Source organism: Dasypus novemcinctus, chromosome 15 (assembly GCF_030445035.2).
Source record: "Dasypus novemcinctus isolate mDasNov1 chromosome 15, mDasNov1.1.hap2, whole genome shotgun sequence".
In the NCBI taxonomy this organism is placed as follows: domain Eukaryota; kingdom Metazoa; phylum Chordata; class Mammalia; order Cingulata; family Dasypodidae; genus Dasypus; species Dasypus novemcinctus.
Window position 1 is genome coordinate 68,396,768 of NC_080687.1, and position 19,347 is coordinate 68,416,114.

The following is a 19,347-nucleotide window of genomic DNA, read 5'->3' on the forward strand; positions in this document are numbered from 1 at the left end:
TAGAAATTTTAACACCTATGTATAGCTTATATATCAAATAATTCAAGCATATACTGAATGGGGAAACTTTGGATATGTTCCTTTTAAAACAGAGAAAAATACAAATATGTCCCACAAAGCTATTGTTAAAAGCAACAACAGGGACCTGGAGGAGGAACAGAAAGAAAAAGAGATGCTGAGAATGGGCAGAAACAGGTCCAAGTGAGATTATTTACAAATGATTTAATTATATACCTAAGAGTGGGAAACAGCAGAATCAAAAGGCAACCTGTTAGAACTAGTAAGGTAATTCAGAAAATGTGCCAGATATAAGATAGACCTGTAGAAGTGACAACCTAATGGACTGTAAACAAAAAACAAAACAAAACTAAACCAAAAAAAGTATAAGAACCAGAATACTTAACAATAACAGCAACAGCAACATGCTATACACAATAGCAAGAAAACTGTAAAGTTTATAAGAATTAATATGTAGATATAAAAAATATATACAAGCAATTATAGGGAAAACTTTAAAATTCTGGGACCAGAAGAGATAATTAAAATAAATAGAGAGATATTCCATACTTTTGTATGAGATGACTTTATATCTAAAATATGTCAACCCTGTCCAAATTAAATCAGAAATCAGTGCAGTTCTCATAAAAATTCCACTTGAGTTGTTTGAAGAAGTTAACGAACATGCACTAAAATTGAAACAAAGGACCAAAAGTCCTCCAATATTAAATTAAAAGAAAAATAAAGAAAAGAAATTATCTCATTAATTATAAGCACATTTTTAGAATTATAGTATTTAAAAAGTTTATTATATTAGCAAAAGGTCAACAGAATTTTAAAAAAAGAATGGAAATTTCAGAGATAGATTAATGTATATTCGGGACTCAAATATATGATAAATAGGGCACCATCATTTATTGGAGAAAATGCAATTCTTTATTAACTAGTATGGTAAAAATGATTCAGTATGTGGAGAAAAATAAAAGTGGGTTCTTTCTACAAGGCCTAATGTCTTAATGTAAAAGGAAAAATATTTAAATGATAGAAGAAAATGTAGGAGAATATTTTGTGACCAAAATATAAGAACAGAACTTCCTAAGTCAGTTTTAGAAAGTACAGATAGCCGATGCAGCTCAGGCGGCTGAGCACCCACCTCCCACATAGGGGGTCCAGGGTTCAGTTCCTGGTTCCTCCTGAAAAAACAAAAACAAACAACAAGCAAAACAAACAAACCAAAAAAGCAAATCAGGAAACCAAAAGTATGACCCACAGGGAAATAAACAAACTGATTGGTTGGTTGGTTGATTTTGTTCTCTGCTCTGCTAACCATATTCTGGTTAGCATTTACCATTTCTGTGTTTTATATTAATGAATTAAATTGCATCCTGTGACTCTTTCAGGCTTGTTCTGAGTTCAGTTTCTGACTACTTTGCTGCCATGTTTACAAGTGATGTTTGTGAGGCCAAGCAAGAGGAGATCAAGATGGAAGGCATAGACCCCAATGCTCTTTGGGACCTTGTCCAATTTGCATATACAGGTACTATAAAAGAATTATAACATTATATTGAGGGTTTATTGTGAATTTATCTTTTGAGTATCATTTGTCCAAATATGATCATAGCTGTTTTGTCAGTTGAAAGAATGTCTAGTGGGGAAAAAACAGACTAACATTGCCAATTGTCACTGAAATCACAATGTGCTTATGTATTTTATCCATATATTCTGTTCCCTTCCAAGAAAGATTTAAAAAGGTTTATTGAAATAAATCAAATAAACAGTTGAGGAATGGGCTTAGGAGAGAAGAAGAGAGATATGATTAAGAATTTTTGTCAGTACTTAGAGCACTGAGAAGGGAAACAGAAATCATGGGTTCAAGTAACTCCTTTTTCCCTAGTAACATGTTATTTCAGTGTTATGTTCATAGAATTCTTAATGTGGAGCTGCCAAAATTAATTGAATAAATCATCAAGATACTTACAATTGTGAACATGAATAGTTTTTGAAGCTTTTAGTTTCTGATGCACTATATTGTTGTTTTCTACTGGTCTTTGCATCATATTGCATTTAGCGTGGTAAAATAATTTTGCCAGTTTACCAAACATTTGCTAAATATTGCTCAATGTACAACATTTATCTGTAGCTGTGGGGAATACACTAATGAATAACTCGTATTCTTTTGTCTCTTGCCCTCCAGAAGCTTACAATCCAAGTGGAAAAAAAGGGTTAGATTAGGGAATATATGTGATGTGACAAATTTTAGTGGGAGTTAGAAGATTTAAAGCATATTATTCAAGTGCATTATTTGGGCTTAGATTCATTTAAAGGGATAAATGTTTTACTAACTTTTCAAGGTTAGTATTTCACAAATGTAATAACTGAGAGAAGATGAGGAGACATTATTATAATAAAATCATGTGAGAGAAGCAAGGACCATTAGAATGGGTTGTTCGTTTGTTGTGGTGGTGTTTGTTAAAAATAGCATATGCTCCTTTTGACAGAACCCTCCATTATAGTGTGAGAGGATGAGAGGAAGGCAGATTAGGACCCGATTATCAAAACAGCAGGACCCTTGTTAGGGAGACAACACTGGGCTTATACCTACCCAGTAACTGGAGCTTCTTCAGAATGAAAAATGCACAGGCTATGGGTGATGCATCTCAAAGTAGCAATGGCAATGAAAAGACCTAGACATTTTCATCCACAGTCATTTTTAATAATATTCCAAGGTACATGGAACTAAAAAAATATATGTAAAAGGACATTGTTCTTCAAGTTAAGACAGCAAATGTAATCAAATTACTCTTTCCTGAAAAGGGAAGAATCATGAAAGAGCTAACATTTTAGGAGTCCTTCTAGCAACAGAAATGCATAGATCCAACATTCAAAGCCTCCATGCCCTGACAGCCTTGCATTTCTTGCGTGCAAAAACTAGGTCAAAAGATACTCAACATCGCACAGCAGGAAGTTGGAAAGTGTTTCAAAGCTCCCAGCTGAATATAATGACCCAGATTTTAGCTCTGCTTTCTAGAGGTCAGGTGGGATCCAAAGCTGCTCCTCAGCACCACTGTCACTTTGGCCTTTGCTCCAATACCCATATTTCCCTGGCGGTTAATATAATTCTATTTGTTAGTTTACAGAAATGTGCTAGACAAGCAAATAATTTATATGCTATTAATGGGAGAAACGTAGGCATAACATAAAAATGCACCTTGTCTTTGGCTACGTGTAGTGTAAATTTTTGTAACAATAGAAGAGATCAAGCGAGCAATGGTATTTTAAAAAAGGAAGAATAGGTGGTATCTGTAATAATCTAAGTAGCTAGTTGGCTCATCTCTAAGACATTTCTTTGTAGAAGGCTAAAAATAAAAGCTTCCCCAGAAAGGGGGAAAATTAATGAGCCATCCATCTGGCAATATTTTCTTAAGTTTTGTAGTGTGAATGACTTTGGCGGCCAAGGACAACCAAATATGTTAAGATTTTAATAGTTAACTATTAGCTATAGAAGTAAAGTATGCAATAGAGATGGGTCCGAGTACTTTAAAAGGATTTTAACAAATAAAGTTGTCATGAGATTTAGAAAGTCTGTAAGACTTGAAAGCACTACACATAATTAATGTATTTCATTCACTTAGAAATTAAGGAAAAGGATTTTGATAGAGTAAAGTAGCTTGGAGTGAATTTTTTACTAAGATAAGCTTCAATAACTGCATAGTTTAATCGTTGTTGTGAAGAAAAGGGAATTGTCTTTTAAAAGATTGCTTATTGCACATATATGTGCATAATAAAATGTGGCAAATGCCTTTCCTACTTCCCACTACCTTAATCCTACAGATTAGAGAGAGAAGGAATGGGATTGGGGGCTTGTAGAATTTCAATAAAACTAAAGCAAATATTTACAGGAAAAGGGACTTGGATTGAAAGGGGTAAGGAACGTGGTAAGGCAAAACTCAAGGGGAATATATTTTTAAGGAAAGGGATATAATAATTAAAAAGGAAAACACTTAACAGTAAAATAGAATCAAGAAAAACAAAATTAAGTAAAATATTCTTGGAAATGTGGTGGTTGAGGGTACAATTATAAAAAGGTGCCAATTTATTGAAGTATTAAATGAGCTCCTTTATTTAAAAGGAACCACAAAGTAAATTTTCACTCTTTATATAATATCTCAGATGTGGAAAGAAAATGAAAATGTATACTGGTGTTAGAAATAGTTGCCTATGTAAAATGAGATCCACATCACTTGTCAGAATTTCTAATTAGCTGGTAGAACAATTTTTAAACATCTTCTTTTGAAACCTTCCATTGGATTTCTTTACAGTTTTTCACTAGGAAAGTTGAGTGTTATTTTAACCATTCATATAGAACATAGGTCCATTTTAAACAAGAATGTATATTATAAAGTCATACTCTTTCACAACTGGTGTCTTGCATTTAAAGCCTGAATACTTTGTTATAAAAAGAGGAACAGAAAAATTTAAGACTGGACATGAGTTTTTCAAAATCAAATCATAATTTGGTTAAAAATATTTGAGCCCTTAATGCATGAAGACGTAATACTGGTACTGGGAGAAGATACTATAAAATTAAGACAGGATTGATGCAGATCAAAATGACATAAAACTATAACCAAATTTGGTTATAGATAGAATTACTGGATCAGGGCAGAGGGAAGAAACTTGTTTTTTTTGTTCCAAAATCAGTAATATTTATCACTATCTAATTTATGTCATTAGGTCTTGTGTTAAATGAACTTACAAACAGCCTTTGAAACATTTGCTCATATGTAGTAGAGCCACTTACAAACAGCCTTTGAAACATTTGCTCATATGTAGTAGAGCCTCTAAAATGTAGTTTTGCTCTCCTTGAAAACAAACATCCAAGATACTGCTCATTTATTTACAATAAAGCTTTTGATTCAGCAATGGTGAAACGAGGGTTTCTCCGGAGTTATTCTGAAGAAAACCCTCAGAGGCATAGATTCAGAGAATATATGTGATGCTTTACAATTTTACAACACCCTATTTTCAAATAACTTAGAAAGTTGGAGATATATAGAACTTTAGAATGTCTTACCTGAACATTTTATATTTTATAGATGAACATTTTACAGGTGAGCATACCTAAGCATGTGGTACAAAGCAGGGGCACTCAAATTTTTTTTCAAGAATTACATCTTTGATATTACAAAGAAACATTGAGAAAAATATTAGATAAATCAAAACCCTGTCTCCATTGAATTAATATGAAGGGTCAAATAGTTTTTTCAGTGGTGAAAACTTTTAAGTTTTTAAATTCAGGCCAGTCAGTGAGGTAAAGTAACTTGATAAAGATCAATAATAAGTTGTTGAATCTGTTACTAGAATATGAATGTCAGAACACAAATTGAATTCTATTTTATCATATTGCTTCCCATTCATAGATAACTGTTGTGACAGAAGTTCATTGGAATGACTTTTGCCTGTTCTGATTTCAAAAGAGTTTGAGGAGTTGACTCATTTTGCTATATAGTAATTCACTACAAATTTGGTTTATATTCCCAATTTAATGCTAGTTCTCTGCTAGTATTAGTAATGGTAACAACGGAGTTTGAGAATTTAAGCACGTTAATACCTAATGGCCCTTATCCTATGTATGCATTGAAGGACACTCAAGTTTTATTACATGCTTACTGTGTCCTAAGCCCTCTGATAAGCTCTGAGAAACAATGTGCTGAATTTTACACAATCCCTGCTTATAAGAACTTTGTGATTGAGGATTTAAAATAACTCTCCTTTGTAATCATCTTCTGCAATAAACATAATACTCTTTCTTATATAAAACCCAATATTTCTTCATTAAAGAATGGCAAAAAATATATTTTTAGTGCTAATATGCTGATTTTGCTCATATATTGTGGGATTTCAGTGACAGCCAAAATTGGTGATCTTATTGTGAAAATAAAAGAGGAAAGCATATTTGAAAAGAATCTTTGGGTTTCACCTATTTTAAAGTTGCCTTCACTTGATCTAAATGTCTTCCTGGTTTATCACTCATAGTCCCTAGTATCTTGACATGTTTGAAAATATACTGTGTTCATTAATGCATAAGGAAATAGAGCTCTAACAAATATGGGAGATGGAATTGCAGGGTTACTGGCAAAGTGTCAGGTCCTGTAGAAAACTGATAAGGACAAGGCTTAAATAAAGGAAGCTGTCCATCTAACCGTGGTATTAAGAAGAGGAGTAGAAAATTAAACTGCCAGATGGCAAACCTTTAATCATTCTGAAGAGTTAACTTTCTTGTAAACAAGGTTTTTATGCCTCTGAAGTTAATTAAAGTCTTGGTACATGCTAAGGAATGTTGAGATGGCTTTTGCTTACTGCCAAATATTTGAATGAAATAAATGCACATATATAGGAGCTGAGGTATTTAATGTTCTTCTTTAATATTAAAAAATATATATCAATATATTCAGCCTGGACTTTACCATCTAAACTCCCTTCAGAATTTTTATTGTAATTAAAAGTAAATTGTTTCATTTTTATTACTGGTTTAATTCAAGTGGCATGAATTATACAAGTGCATTAGCAGAATATTAGTTTTAAATAGGGTTATTACTAGACTGCAAAATTCTGTCCTCAACTTAAGAAATTGAGCCTTTAAAACAGATATTATGTACTATTATTACTCAGTGGTTAGAAATTGTCTTAAGTAGTTTTCATAGAATGTTGAATCAGTCTGTATATTCAGTAAGAAAAAAATCAGGAATACAAATAAAATCAGTAAATTTTGTTGTATATTGCCATCCTAAACTGCATTTCCATTATTTTACCAAGAAGCCATGTGTGTGTGTATGTAACATCAAATACAATCTTGTGAAACTAATTTGGGAAAATTACATATCAAAATCATTAAAAAATGATGTCCATGTTTTGAATATTGTGCAACTTTTGTTATGTTATTAATCTGAATTTGGCTATGTGGATTTCATAGAACAACTGTAAAAGAGATAGCTGGGAAACTTTATTTTTACTATCTGTAGAGAAAGGGTTTGTATCTTCCATACTGTAACTCAAATTTACTTTCTGAGCTACCAAGTAAGAAAACTCTGAGGTGTTGAAGGTGACATTCACCATGTCTCTTGGGTTCTCGATCAGTGTAGTATATTGAAGCCCACACCAAGATTGGTCACACAGAATGAAGAGCTTAATTAAACCAGTGGAGGTGAAAAAACTCAAGTCTCAAATCTACCTCCATGAACAGAGGAAGTAGAAGCATTATATTGATTTGTATTTGGGGAGGCGTTGGGAGGTTGGGTAGAAGATTGACAGAAAGGGTGGGCTTGTGACTGAGAATGCTTTAGCTTCAACATACTTGTTTGCACATTATATGTTCAAAAATGGCATCTAAATCATGCCCAGAGGTGGAGAATTTAATATTATAATGAGCTAGAGTTCATTCAAATAAGTTAATTCTACTATCATACTGAGTCTGCACTAAGAATTGGAAAGTCCCATTCTGTGGTTAAATATTTTCTCTGGTCAGCTATTGACCACACCTACTAGCTATACTTACCTTGATAGGCTGGATTCTAAGTGGAGCAACATTTAGCTGGAGAGAGGAAATGGGTGCAGGATTAGGTTTTTACAAGGGACCCTTGCAGTGTCATTTCATAATAAAAAAGAAAAAAAATCTATTTTAGTTTCCTAGTTGCTAAAAATATATCATACAATGTTTTAGCTTAACAACAGAAATTTATTGACTCATAGTTTAGGTGAGAAGTCTTGATTCCTCCCATGGTTTGTGTCTTCTGGTTGGCTAGCAATCTTGGGATTCACTGGCTTTTCTGTTACATGTCAATGTACATGGTGGCATCTTCTCCTTTGTCTTTGGTTTCTGTTGGCTTCCAACTTCTGGCTGTTCCTGGGGTTTCCTTTTCTGTGCCCAATTTCCTTTGCTTATAAGGACTTCAGCCATGTTGTATTAAGGCCCATTTTCTTTCCATTTAGGGACACCATATCAAATACCTTATTGATAAATGTGTTTGCACACACAGGACCAGGGGTTGGAGCCTGAACTGCCTTTTGTGGGGAACATGATTCAATCCCCAACACTTTGCTTCCATAGACCATCTGCATTTATTTTATTTTATTTCTGTTTTTAATGTTGTAATTATTTATATTTTATTCTTTAATTTGGTCTAGAAAGATAGATACTGAGTCACATGCCACCACACAGCTGTGCAGAGTGCATTAATCATATGCTTGACTGCATTTTCTCAAGATTGTTTGACCTTCACTCTGATTTCAAAATATCTATATGTTGAATTACACTGTTTGAGAGGCATTATAATCTAGTGTATGGAATTTAACAAAGTAAATATTTGAGATTTACTTTGGCTTTCACAAGGACTGATGTTCAACCAAAACCCACTGTGGTGATATGGGCAGCACAGTATCCATTCTGATTGTTAGCATTTCTACTAATAGGCATATACCCATTTCATGTCACTCATTAGGTATTTTGTGCACCACTGGGCTTCCCCATTCTGTAATTGTGGATCTTGTTCATATTACTAAGCTCTTTGGGGTCTTAAGATTCCTTAACTGTAAATTCAGAAAAATAATAGTGTCTAAGTGAGGGAGTTAGAGTAAGCTAATAAATGTAATGAACCTAGAGTCACTGGACATTTTGCTTTGATTAATATGAGGAGCAAAGCTGCTTATATGTATTTAAGTTATGATGACATTGAACAAGATACATGACTTTCTATTGATGTAATACAAACTGCCATCGGATATCATTTTCTCTTTACAATAAGTTTCCTTGTATATGGAATCATGAATAACTGTGAAGAAAGTATATAGATATTAGTGAAATGAAGAATTGCTTCTGATTGATCTAAGTGCTAATTAAAATCTCAACTTGGACCTTGATATTGATGACTGTGCTTATGAACCTTTACTTTTGAAATTGAAACTCAGCAAAGTATTATGGGGTGCCTATGCATTACTTCCTGAGAACCTCCTTGTTGCTCAAATGTGGCCTCTTTCTAAGCCTAACTCAGCATATAAATGCAATAATTTCCCCCAGCATGGGACATGACTCCCAGGGATGTACCTCCTTGGCACCATGGGATTACTGCCAAGCACCAACTAGCAATGTACCTGGAAAAAGATCTTGACCAAAAGGGAGAAAAAGGTAGAGATAAATTAGTTTATATGGCTAAGAGACTTCAAAGTGAGTTGGGAGGTCATTCCAGAGGTTACATTTATGCATGTGTCAACAGGATCTCATTGACTGTCAAATTAGACACTACCCCAAATAGTAGGGCTCTTGTGGGTTCTAGAGACACCCAAGCACTATAGTCAGCGTAGATAGCTTATGAGTTTGGTGCCTTGTCAGTGGACCCTACTTTGTGCTCCCCAATGTGACAGAGTTGGACTCAGTTGTGATTTCCCTAAACATGGCTCTTTGGTCTCTTCTATTTGAACCTATGGTCAGTGCTGGAGTTGGCCAGTACATGTCCAAGAGACATGAATCTTTGGACTGTCCATGTGCCAACTGGGCCCTGAGTCTCAATGGAGGTGGGTGCAATACCTACTTTCTAATTCACTGGGCTCACCCAGAACAACTAACGGAGATGTGATAATGGACAATCACCATTCCAAGGAACCCAGAGAGTCCACAACTGCAAGCAAGAGAGTCCCGTCCATCAGCCATAAGGGATCAAAGCCCATCTCAATTAGAGGTGGAGTGGGCATCACCATCCTAGATTCCTCAGGAATAGGGAATGAACTATGCCGTAGAGTGGACTTACGAACACTATAGACGCATTGTAATTCTAGCAATGGAAGAACTTACATCATTGATGTGGAGGTTCTGGGGCCAGGGATAGGAAAAACAGGTGTAAAACGGGGGCATTTTTGAGACTTGGGAATTGTCCTGAATGACATTGCAATGACAGTTACAGGTCATTATATATTTTGCCATAACCTACAGAATTGTGTGAGAGAGAGGATAAACCACAATGTAAATTATAATCCATGCTTAGTGGCAATGTGTTCATCAGTTATAATTAATGTACCACACTAATGAAGGATGTTGTTAATGGGAGCAAATGTGGGAGAGTGGTGAGCAGAGTATATGGGAATTCCCTATATTTTTTATGTAACATTTATATAATCTAAATAACTTTTAACTTTTAAAAAAATTTGTTTTAAAGATATCCTGAAGGAAACCTGGATCCCTGACCCTTTAGACTGTGTGTAAGAACTTGCTTCTCAGGCTGGTTATAACTACTGCTGAACTCTTCTCACCTTCCTCAATCAGAGAACATAGTTTTGCTAAATGGCATTCATACTAATCTGATGCATATGTCCCATCCCATCTTTTCTTCCCTGGAGAAATAAGTGGGAGGAGAGACAGGAAAGAACAGTGCAGACATGAAAATCTATAAAGAAATTCTAAAGACTAGTAATGGGAGTTCAAATGTGGAAGAAGAATGGTAAAAAGGGCACTTTATATTGTTTTAATATCTAAATTTTTCATTTCTGATACATCTTTTCTGAAAATTGAAAACAATAATTTGAAATATATTGAAAAATGTGATTATTTTCATGTGTTTTCCTCAGCTATGTTGTCTACTTTCTAATTAATTAGGGTTTCAGATTAATGAGCAAATTTGATGACTACAAAAATGATGTAATAGAACATTTTTGAAAATGGATGACAAATTATGAGTTTACTTAACAAATTAAATTAAAAGACAAACATATTTAGCACTTCAAGTACCAACCTCATTGTTTGTTTCTATAATTTAAGATTGCCACTTTTTAGCACTTTATAGTGTCTTAAAATGGCTTCAAAGTAGAATACATGAGAGAAAATTAAGTACAAATTGTATTATATATCTGGATGTAGTAAGGGTAGGTAGAGTTTGGAAAAGAATTTTACACTTTTGGGGGAACTAACTCCATACTTCCCTAACACTTTGAGAATACTCCATTTCCAGTCATTGGGGCTTAGAAATACTGATTATGAATGCAGATTTTTAGATTGTGAAGATTTCAAGAAGTATGTGAATATTTATAGTTGGAAATTGAAAGTGTTAATCTCTGAAAATAACCTATAATCATGGTAAAATAGGAATAGGATTGCATGTTAAGCTTCATTTTGGCAGCCAACAGAATGCCCCAATGAAAATCATCTCTTAAATAAACAATAAGGTCTATCAGTGGAAGCACTGGGTTATAAAGGAAGTGGGTAGGGTGGCCTCATACATGAGTTTGATGATTCAAACTCCAATCTAGGCAGACTGGCAGATAATAAAATATCAAAACTGATTAATTATTTTTCAACTTCACACCTACTCAATTTAATGCATAAAATATTTAAGCACCCCAAGATGGAACAACTCTCCAGATAACTTCAATACAACCATATACTATGAGATCATGATCCTACTTCCTATTGCTCAAATCTGTCCAGCAAGAGGTTGTATTCTACTCTCATAGCTCTTATTATCTCTGTCTTTCTATATTCTTGATTGCAATAGAACAGAGAATAAGGGAAAACCAAGGCCATTTATGGAGACCTCAAGATTATTACTTTGTCATTGGTATATCCTGAAATATATATGGGGTACAAGACTATGAAATTCAAATCAAGAAGAAATGGAGGTTTCTGGTCAACCAATCTCATAGTAAAGGATACTTCAGGGAGTTATAACCCCACAGACTCTTTTATCAATTAGCAAAAACTAGCAGAGTCATTTCCTCAAAACTCTAGGGAAAAAACATTAAAGACCTTCAATAACTGGGCAAGTGTCAAATCAAGAGACGTGACCTTAAAACAGGGCAGAAGCTTGAAGGGTGTCCTTGGGGTCCCATCTCAACCCTTCTTGGTGTGATGTGGAGCCAGCCTGTGCTCCCATTGTGAGTACTTGACTCTGTTCTGGAGGGACAACAATAACCACTATGTGTGTACTAGAGTGCTTGTATTCCAGTGCCTATCTATCTGGTGACAACTTGAGGACTAACCTGGAACACTCAACTCTGGCTGAGACTCCCAGAACTTGCCCTGCAGGCAGAAGCAGCTTGCCAACAGCAATAGCAGTGTTAGAAATAATTAAGTCAAAGCAGCCTAGAGCAAAGGATTACATTCTTTAAATCATACAGTAAAACCCCTGGGGGGTGGGGGTGGGAGGAGAGTCTATTTCATAGGCAATAGAGACGGTGTTCAAATTTCTGTAAATAATGCAATTCTTAAGACCACAGGCCAGTAAGTTCAGGACAACATGCAGGTTCAGAAAAAAACATGAAGACCCAGTACTTCATATTCACCTTGAAATGAGCTTCTTGATAAGAGGGCTAAACTTCAAAGGACAGCATCAGGCAATGCATAGCCAATTTGCAAAGACCATGAAAGGCATTTTATTGAAAACTGTTATATGCCAAAGACAAGTTGAGTTCTGAAAGCTGCAAGAGTAAAGCAACATGTTACGAAAAGGGAGTCCCAATAAGATTAAGTACCTATAGCTCATCAGAAAGTGTGAGTACAGGAAGGCAGTGAGATGAAATATTTAAAGTGCAGAAAGAAAACAATTGCCAACCAAGAATTTTAAATTTGGTATAACTGTTTTTCAAAAATGAGGGTGAGATTTAGATATTTCCAGATAAACAAAAGCTGAGGGAGGTCATGGCCACTAGACATGTCAAACAGCAATGCTAATAGACTTCACACTGAAAGGAAAGAACACCTGCAGATCAAAGACAGTGGATCAAAGTGGCATAAAAAAAGACCTCTTATAATGGTGGTAACATAGGAGAAATTATAAATACTAGTACTATTATACTGTATCTTTTGTATGAACCTCCACTTTTTAGTTCTTACAGGTTCTAAAATGCAAATGCATAAAGGTAATGTTGAATCTATGGTTTTAGACATGCAATATTCAAAGGTATAATTTAGTGCAAGTATAACAAAAAAAAGGGAGATAAAGGGATATGGGAACAATATTTTTGTATCTACTGAACTTAAGGAAGTATCAATTAAAAATAATTGGTATAGATTTTGATATTAAATTTAAATCCCGTGGTAACTACAAAGAATATACATAAAGAAGTAAATAAGAAGAAAATCAAAATAAGAAAGCATACTATAAAACTCAAATAAATATGAAAGTAGGCATTGATAGAAGAACTGAGGGCAAACAAAAATATATAGGATTTAACAAAGACCAAATAGCGAAATGGCAGAAGAAAATCTGGATTTATTACTACTTACATTAAATGTAAGTGGATAAAACTGTACATTAAATGTACATTAAATGTAAGTGGATAAAACTTCCCAGTCAAAAGACAGAGATCAGCAGAATGCATAAAAATATATGACTCAACTATATGCTGTTTACAAGAAAGTAACCTAAAATTCAAAGACACAAGTAAGTTTAAATGAAAATATGAGGAAAAATGTACCTTGGCATTGTAACAAAAATAGAGCTAGGGTAGCCATACTAATATCAGGTAAATAGATTTTAATTCAAAAACTGTTACAAGAGAAAAAGATGATCATTATATTCTGATAAAAGTTCAAACCAACAAGGAGACATATAATCATAAAAAACAGTGCCCAAACATTATGCAAAAGTTGAGAGAATTGAAGGGAGGAATAAACGGTTCTACAGTAATCATTGGAGACTTCAATACAACACATTCAAAAATAGATAGAACATCTAGACAGAAGATTAATAAGAAAGAAAACTTGAATGAGGCTATAAACCAACTAGATCAAACAGCCATATATAGACAACCTACTGAATGGCAGAAAATATTTGGAAACCACACATCCAATAAAGGTTTATGATCCATAATATATAAAGACATCCTACAATTCAACAATTAAAAAGACCAAAAAAAACCCAAAACAAAACAAAACAAAAACAATAAAGGGCAAAAGACTTAAATAGACATTCTCCAAAGAGGATATACAAATGGACAAAAAGCACATGAAAAGTTCTTCAACATCTTTAGCTATTAGGGAAATGCAAATCAAAACCACATTGAGGCACCATTTCACAAACACTAGAATGGCTATTATTGAAAAAACAGAAAATATAGGTGTTGGAAAGAATGTGGAGAAATAAGAACACTCATTCATTGCTGGGAGCAATGTAAAATGCTGCAGGCACTCTGGAATTTGGCTGTTCCTCAGAAAGTTAAATACAGAATTACCAGGCAATCCCATTGCTAGGTATATACCCCCAAAAAATTGAAAGCAGAGATTCAAACAGTTATTTTCACACCAATGTTCATAGCAGCATTATTTGTATTTGCGAAAAGATGGAAGCTGACCCAAATGTCCATCATCCAATGAAAGGATAAATAAAATGTGGTATATGCAAGTATGGAATACTATTTAGCCATAAAAGGAATGAAGTTCTGATATATGCAACAGCATGAATGTATCTTGAAGGCATTTTATTGAGTGATATAAGCCATATACAAAAGGAAAAATATTGCACCATCTCACTAATATGAAATAACTAGATAAAATAAACTCATAGAGTCAGAATCTGGAGTAAAGGTTATTAACAGCCAGAGTGGGATAGGGAATGGGACTTAATACTTGAGTTGTCAGAGTTTTATTTGGGTTGATTATAAAGTTTTGATAATTGATGGTGGTGAGTGTAGGACAAACTTGTGAATGTGATTAACATTCCTGGATTATGTATGTGAAAGTTTTTAAATGCAGAAATTTTAGATTGTATATATGCTATTATAAATTTTTAAAATCCCAGGATTGTACTACACAAATAGTGAAATCTATCGTAAGCAATGAATTGTAGTTAGTACAATTGTAAGAATATTTTTTTCATGAATTAACAAAATACCACACTAATGTAAAGTGTTAATAATAGAATGACATATGGGAACTCTCTATTTTATATACTTACGCATGACTTTTCTGTAAACCTGTAACATCTCTAGTAAAAAAAAAAATAATGCCAGCAAGCCAAATGCAATAGTTCTTTAAAAGAATTAAACATTGTGATCAAGTGGAATTCATTCCAGTTATGCAAGAGTAGTACAACATAAGAAAAAACTTACTGTAATACACCATATTAATATGACAAATGACAAAAGGATAAAATCACATAAAAGCCTATGACAAAATCCAGCACCCCTTCTTAATAAAAGCACTCAGAAAACTAGGAATAGAAGGAAATATCTTCAAAATGATGATGGGGATATATGAAAAGTCCCAGCTACATCATTTCTGTACATGGGAGCTCTGTATTTTCTGCATGATTTATCTGTAAACCTAAATCTTTTCTACTAAACTAAAACACACTAAAAAAAGACATGAAAACAGTACTCAAAACAACCATGGACTGATTTGCATCTGAAGTAAATGTCTTAAGATTCTGCTTTCATCCCAAGATATAGGATACCAATTTCCCTAGTATCTCAGTTTTCAAGGTAAGAAGAGAAACATAGTCAATTATATTATAAAATATATTAAACTTTTGGCCCAGCATATATGCAGGTTTTCTAATATTAAATTCTGAGAGGAATTTTCCCCATGAGTATTCAAAATATTTTGAAAACCCAGAGGACACTGTATTATATGATTCATACACCCTCATTAATATTTCAAAGTAGATATAATAATGAGTTACAGAACTGTTTCTTCTATATGCCAGTGCAAGTTCAATGTCTAGATATACAGGTCACAAGTAGTCTCACATACTAAACAGTAGATTATTTAGATGCAAGGATCAAACTCAGCTGAGTTCAGGGCACAATTGATATAAAGAGATTGGTATTATCTATGCTGAATTCAAAAGTACATGTTCCTTTTAGAGACATTTTCATGTATTTAACATTGCAATGACCAACTGAAACGTATTTGTGGCATGTCTGATATATTTTCAAATTATATTCTGTAAACTAGAGGTCCGGATCATTTCTATTACCTCAAATCATTTCTTGGTTTATTTTCCTCATAAATAAAATTTCCTTGACTGGTAAATAAGCTGTTTTATATTTTCCATGTAATATAAAGAAATATATATTAGTAGAGGGGAAACATCTGTAAATAATTAAGAAAGAGTTATAAATCATGATATGATAAAGATAAGGGATATACTCTATCATTAAAGTTGAGAAGGTTAAACACCTATGAATGGATGAGGGTCAAGGGAATAAGAATGGACAAAGTCAAAATTTTTAATCCAGAAACAATTCCTGAACATTCCCAATTATGGATAAGTAAGGAAAGTACATTGAAAATAAATTTAGTAAATTATATACTGACAGTGGTATTTCGAAAGAGTCAGACGGGCAGGAAGAAATGGAAAACGATGGCTTTTACAGTGGCAGTTTACTTTAAAATGATCTTTGCCTAGTTTTCCCCGACTTTTACAACAATGAACCCTTGAGCTCTGAGAAATATTTAGTATTCAAAAACCAGAAACCATACTTTTCTTGTGGATGGAAGGCATGTAAGACATTGTTCGATGATTAATGAGCTCTGAGATTTGAGAATTTCATGGGTAGAGCTAATCATTCTGTCTGCTGATGCTGGTTTGCTATAATTTTTAGATGACAACCAGAACTTTCAGAGGATCATGAGATAAGTCCTGATAGTCAGTGCTGTGGCACCTACTGGAAATAAGGAATATTTTAATGGCCATAATTGCCTCAACTACAACAGATATCAATTTATTTTGATAACTGTTGACAAGGCATGTAAGCCTACTAAAGATAATAAAATGATGGAAACAAAAATTCCCTTAACTCTTCTTCCTTTATTCAAAACATACTAAAAAATAGTCTATGAATTTCCCAATATAAATAATTATTGAATGAATGAATAAACAAATAACTAAGAATTAGCAAATATCCCCTGAAGAAGAATTCCAAATAGTTTATATAGTTATTCCACCCTCTAGGATGTGGAGCATAACTCCTCACTCCCAAAGTGTGAGATGCATAAAGGGACTCTTCTAAAGAGTATGGGGAAAAAGGGAAGAGGGGTAATAAATTTACAGTGGAGAGATCTGCCAAACACCAGCTCAGAGAGGTAACCCAGATTAACATCAAGAGTGATGTCATACTGATAATACAAAGCCTTTATATAATGTGATGAGAATGGCACTTTACCTCTGTAAGTTTCCTCCCCAATACATATAACTCCCATCTAATCATTAGAAAAACAGAAGAATTCCAAATGTGGGACATACTACAAAGTAAGATTCCCCAAAACTGTTGAATTCATCAGAAACATGGAAAACCTGGGAAACTGTCACAGCTAAGAGGATCATAAGATGGTATGATGACTAAATGAAAGATAGTATCCTGAATAGGGTCTTGGAACAGAAAATGAACATTAAGTTAAAACTAAGGAAATCAGAGTAATGTTTGCAATTTAGTAAATAAAAATGTAACAAATAGTTTAGAGGTTGAGCAAATGTACCACACTAATGTCAATAGTAGTGTGTTGTACATATACTAAGTTCAAATTTTCTTGTGAATCTAAAACTTTTCTAAAACTGTTTAAAAGTTTATTTTAAAAAACCCTATGAATTAATAAAATAGCAATTTGATTTAAAAAAAATTTAGTACAGCAATATTTTTCCTTTCTTTATAATACATACATGTGTTTATGTGTAGTATTTAATTTATTTTTACAAATTTTGTAGACAGCTTTTGCACTCGTCTGGTAAGATAAACATTTCTAGTATAATGTGTTTGAGTACATACATTTTTTTTTTCAACATAACTGATTTTATAGAAGAAATTTGGGAATTTGGCACCTAATTATAGGGGACTACTTTATTTAAAAATGTAATATGTCTATCCAGGGTACATAAAAATGTTTGGATATTTTCATAGTGGAAACAATTAAAAACAACAACTGAGGGAGTGCTGAGAGCCTAGCCAGGGGAGCTCTATCACAATCCCTAAAGGAACAGCAACAATCCCCCTAGTGCGATGGCAAAGACCAAAAGAGAATCAAGGTCCAACAATGAGCCCCTGATACTAATGACTATGCTTGTGAGCCTGTGCACCTGAAATAAGAACAAGACCTAGAGCAGCAGTGTGCCTAAGAGTTACCTCCTGAGAGCCTCCATGTTGCTCAAATGTGGCCAGTCTCGAAGCCAAACTCAGCATGGAAATTCCTTGCCTTCCCCCCAGCATGGGACATGACTCCCGGGCATGAGCCTCCCTGGTGCCGGGGGAATCACTACCAAGTACCAGCTGATGACGTAACTAGAAAATGACCTTGAATAAAAGGTTCAACTTGGACCAGCAGAATATCTCTGTCTACATATAATAACAGGAGTTAAAAATGCTTTTTGACCTAAATCAAGGGGGAAATGGAAAGGACAAATGAGTTTATATGGCTATGAGTCTCTAAAAAAGAGCCGGGAGGTTATCAGAGGGGTTGCCCTTATGCACACCTGAGCAGAGTCCCAGAGACAGATAAAGTTGATGCAACCCCAGGTATTGGTTCTTCTGAGGGCTACAGAGACCCACAGGTTCTATGGTCATGGCAGATGGAGTTCAGTGCCTTGTCAGTTGGTCCTTCTTTGGAGTTGGTATTTCTGTGTGATGGAGCTGGACTCAGATGTGATCTCTTGTCACAAGCCTTTCCTGTTACTTTACCAGAATTGTAGTTGGTGTTGGGGTTTAAAATATACCCAGGGGATCTGAATCTCTGACTGACCATATGATAGCCAGGTCCTGAGCCTCAACAGACTTCAGCTCCCACACTCTGGTTTATTGGACTTACCCCACTCAGCTAACATGGAGTTGAAGAATGTCAACCACCACACCAGGGAGCCAAGAGTGCCTACAACTGAAAGCAGGAGGATTGCAGCCAGCATCCATGTGGAATCTAAGCCCCCTCTTGACATAGATGTGGAATGGACACAATCAATCCAAGGTCCACAGGATAGAGGAATAGAATATGGATTAGAGTGAACTTACTGGTATTCTATCCATGAACTATTGTGATTAGTAATTGAAGAAAATGTGGCATTGGTGTGGAGAAAGTGGCCATGGTGGCTGCTGGTGTGGGGAATGGGTGGAGGAGATGAGATGTGGAGGCGTTTTTGGGACTTGGAGTTGTCCTGGGTGGTGCTGCAGGAACAATTACCGGACATGGTAGGTCCTCCCATGGCCCACTGGATGGAACGTGGGAGAGTGTGGGCTATGATGTGGACCATTGACCATGAGATGCAGCGATGCTCAGAGATGTATTCACCAAATGCAATGAATGTGTCATGATGATGGAGGAGAATGTTGCTATGGGGTGAGGGAGGTGGGGGTTATATGGGGTCCTCATATTTTTAATGTAAA

The 19,347-nt window shown here is 34.6% G+C and overlaps 1 protein-coding gene across 1 annotated transcript in view; it reads left to right on the top strand.

The window, feature by feature from the left end:
- The window catches only part of KLHL1 (kelch like family member 1), a 476,203-nt gene that overhangs the window by 184,471 nt on the left and 272,385 nt on the right, over positions 1-19,347 (top strand). The window contains exon 3 of the mRNA XM_004463148.3: positions 1,398-1,534. Coding sequence (XP_004463205.2) covers positions 1,398-1,534 — 137 coding nt within the window. The remainder of the gene's footprint in view (positions 1-1,397; positions 1,535-19,347) is intronic.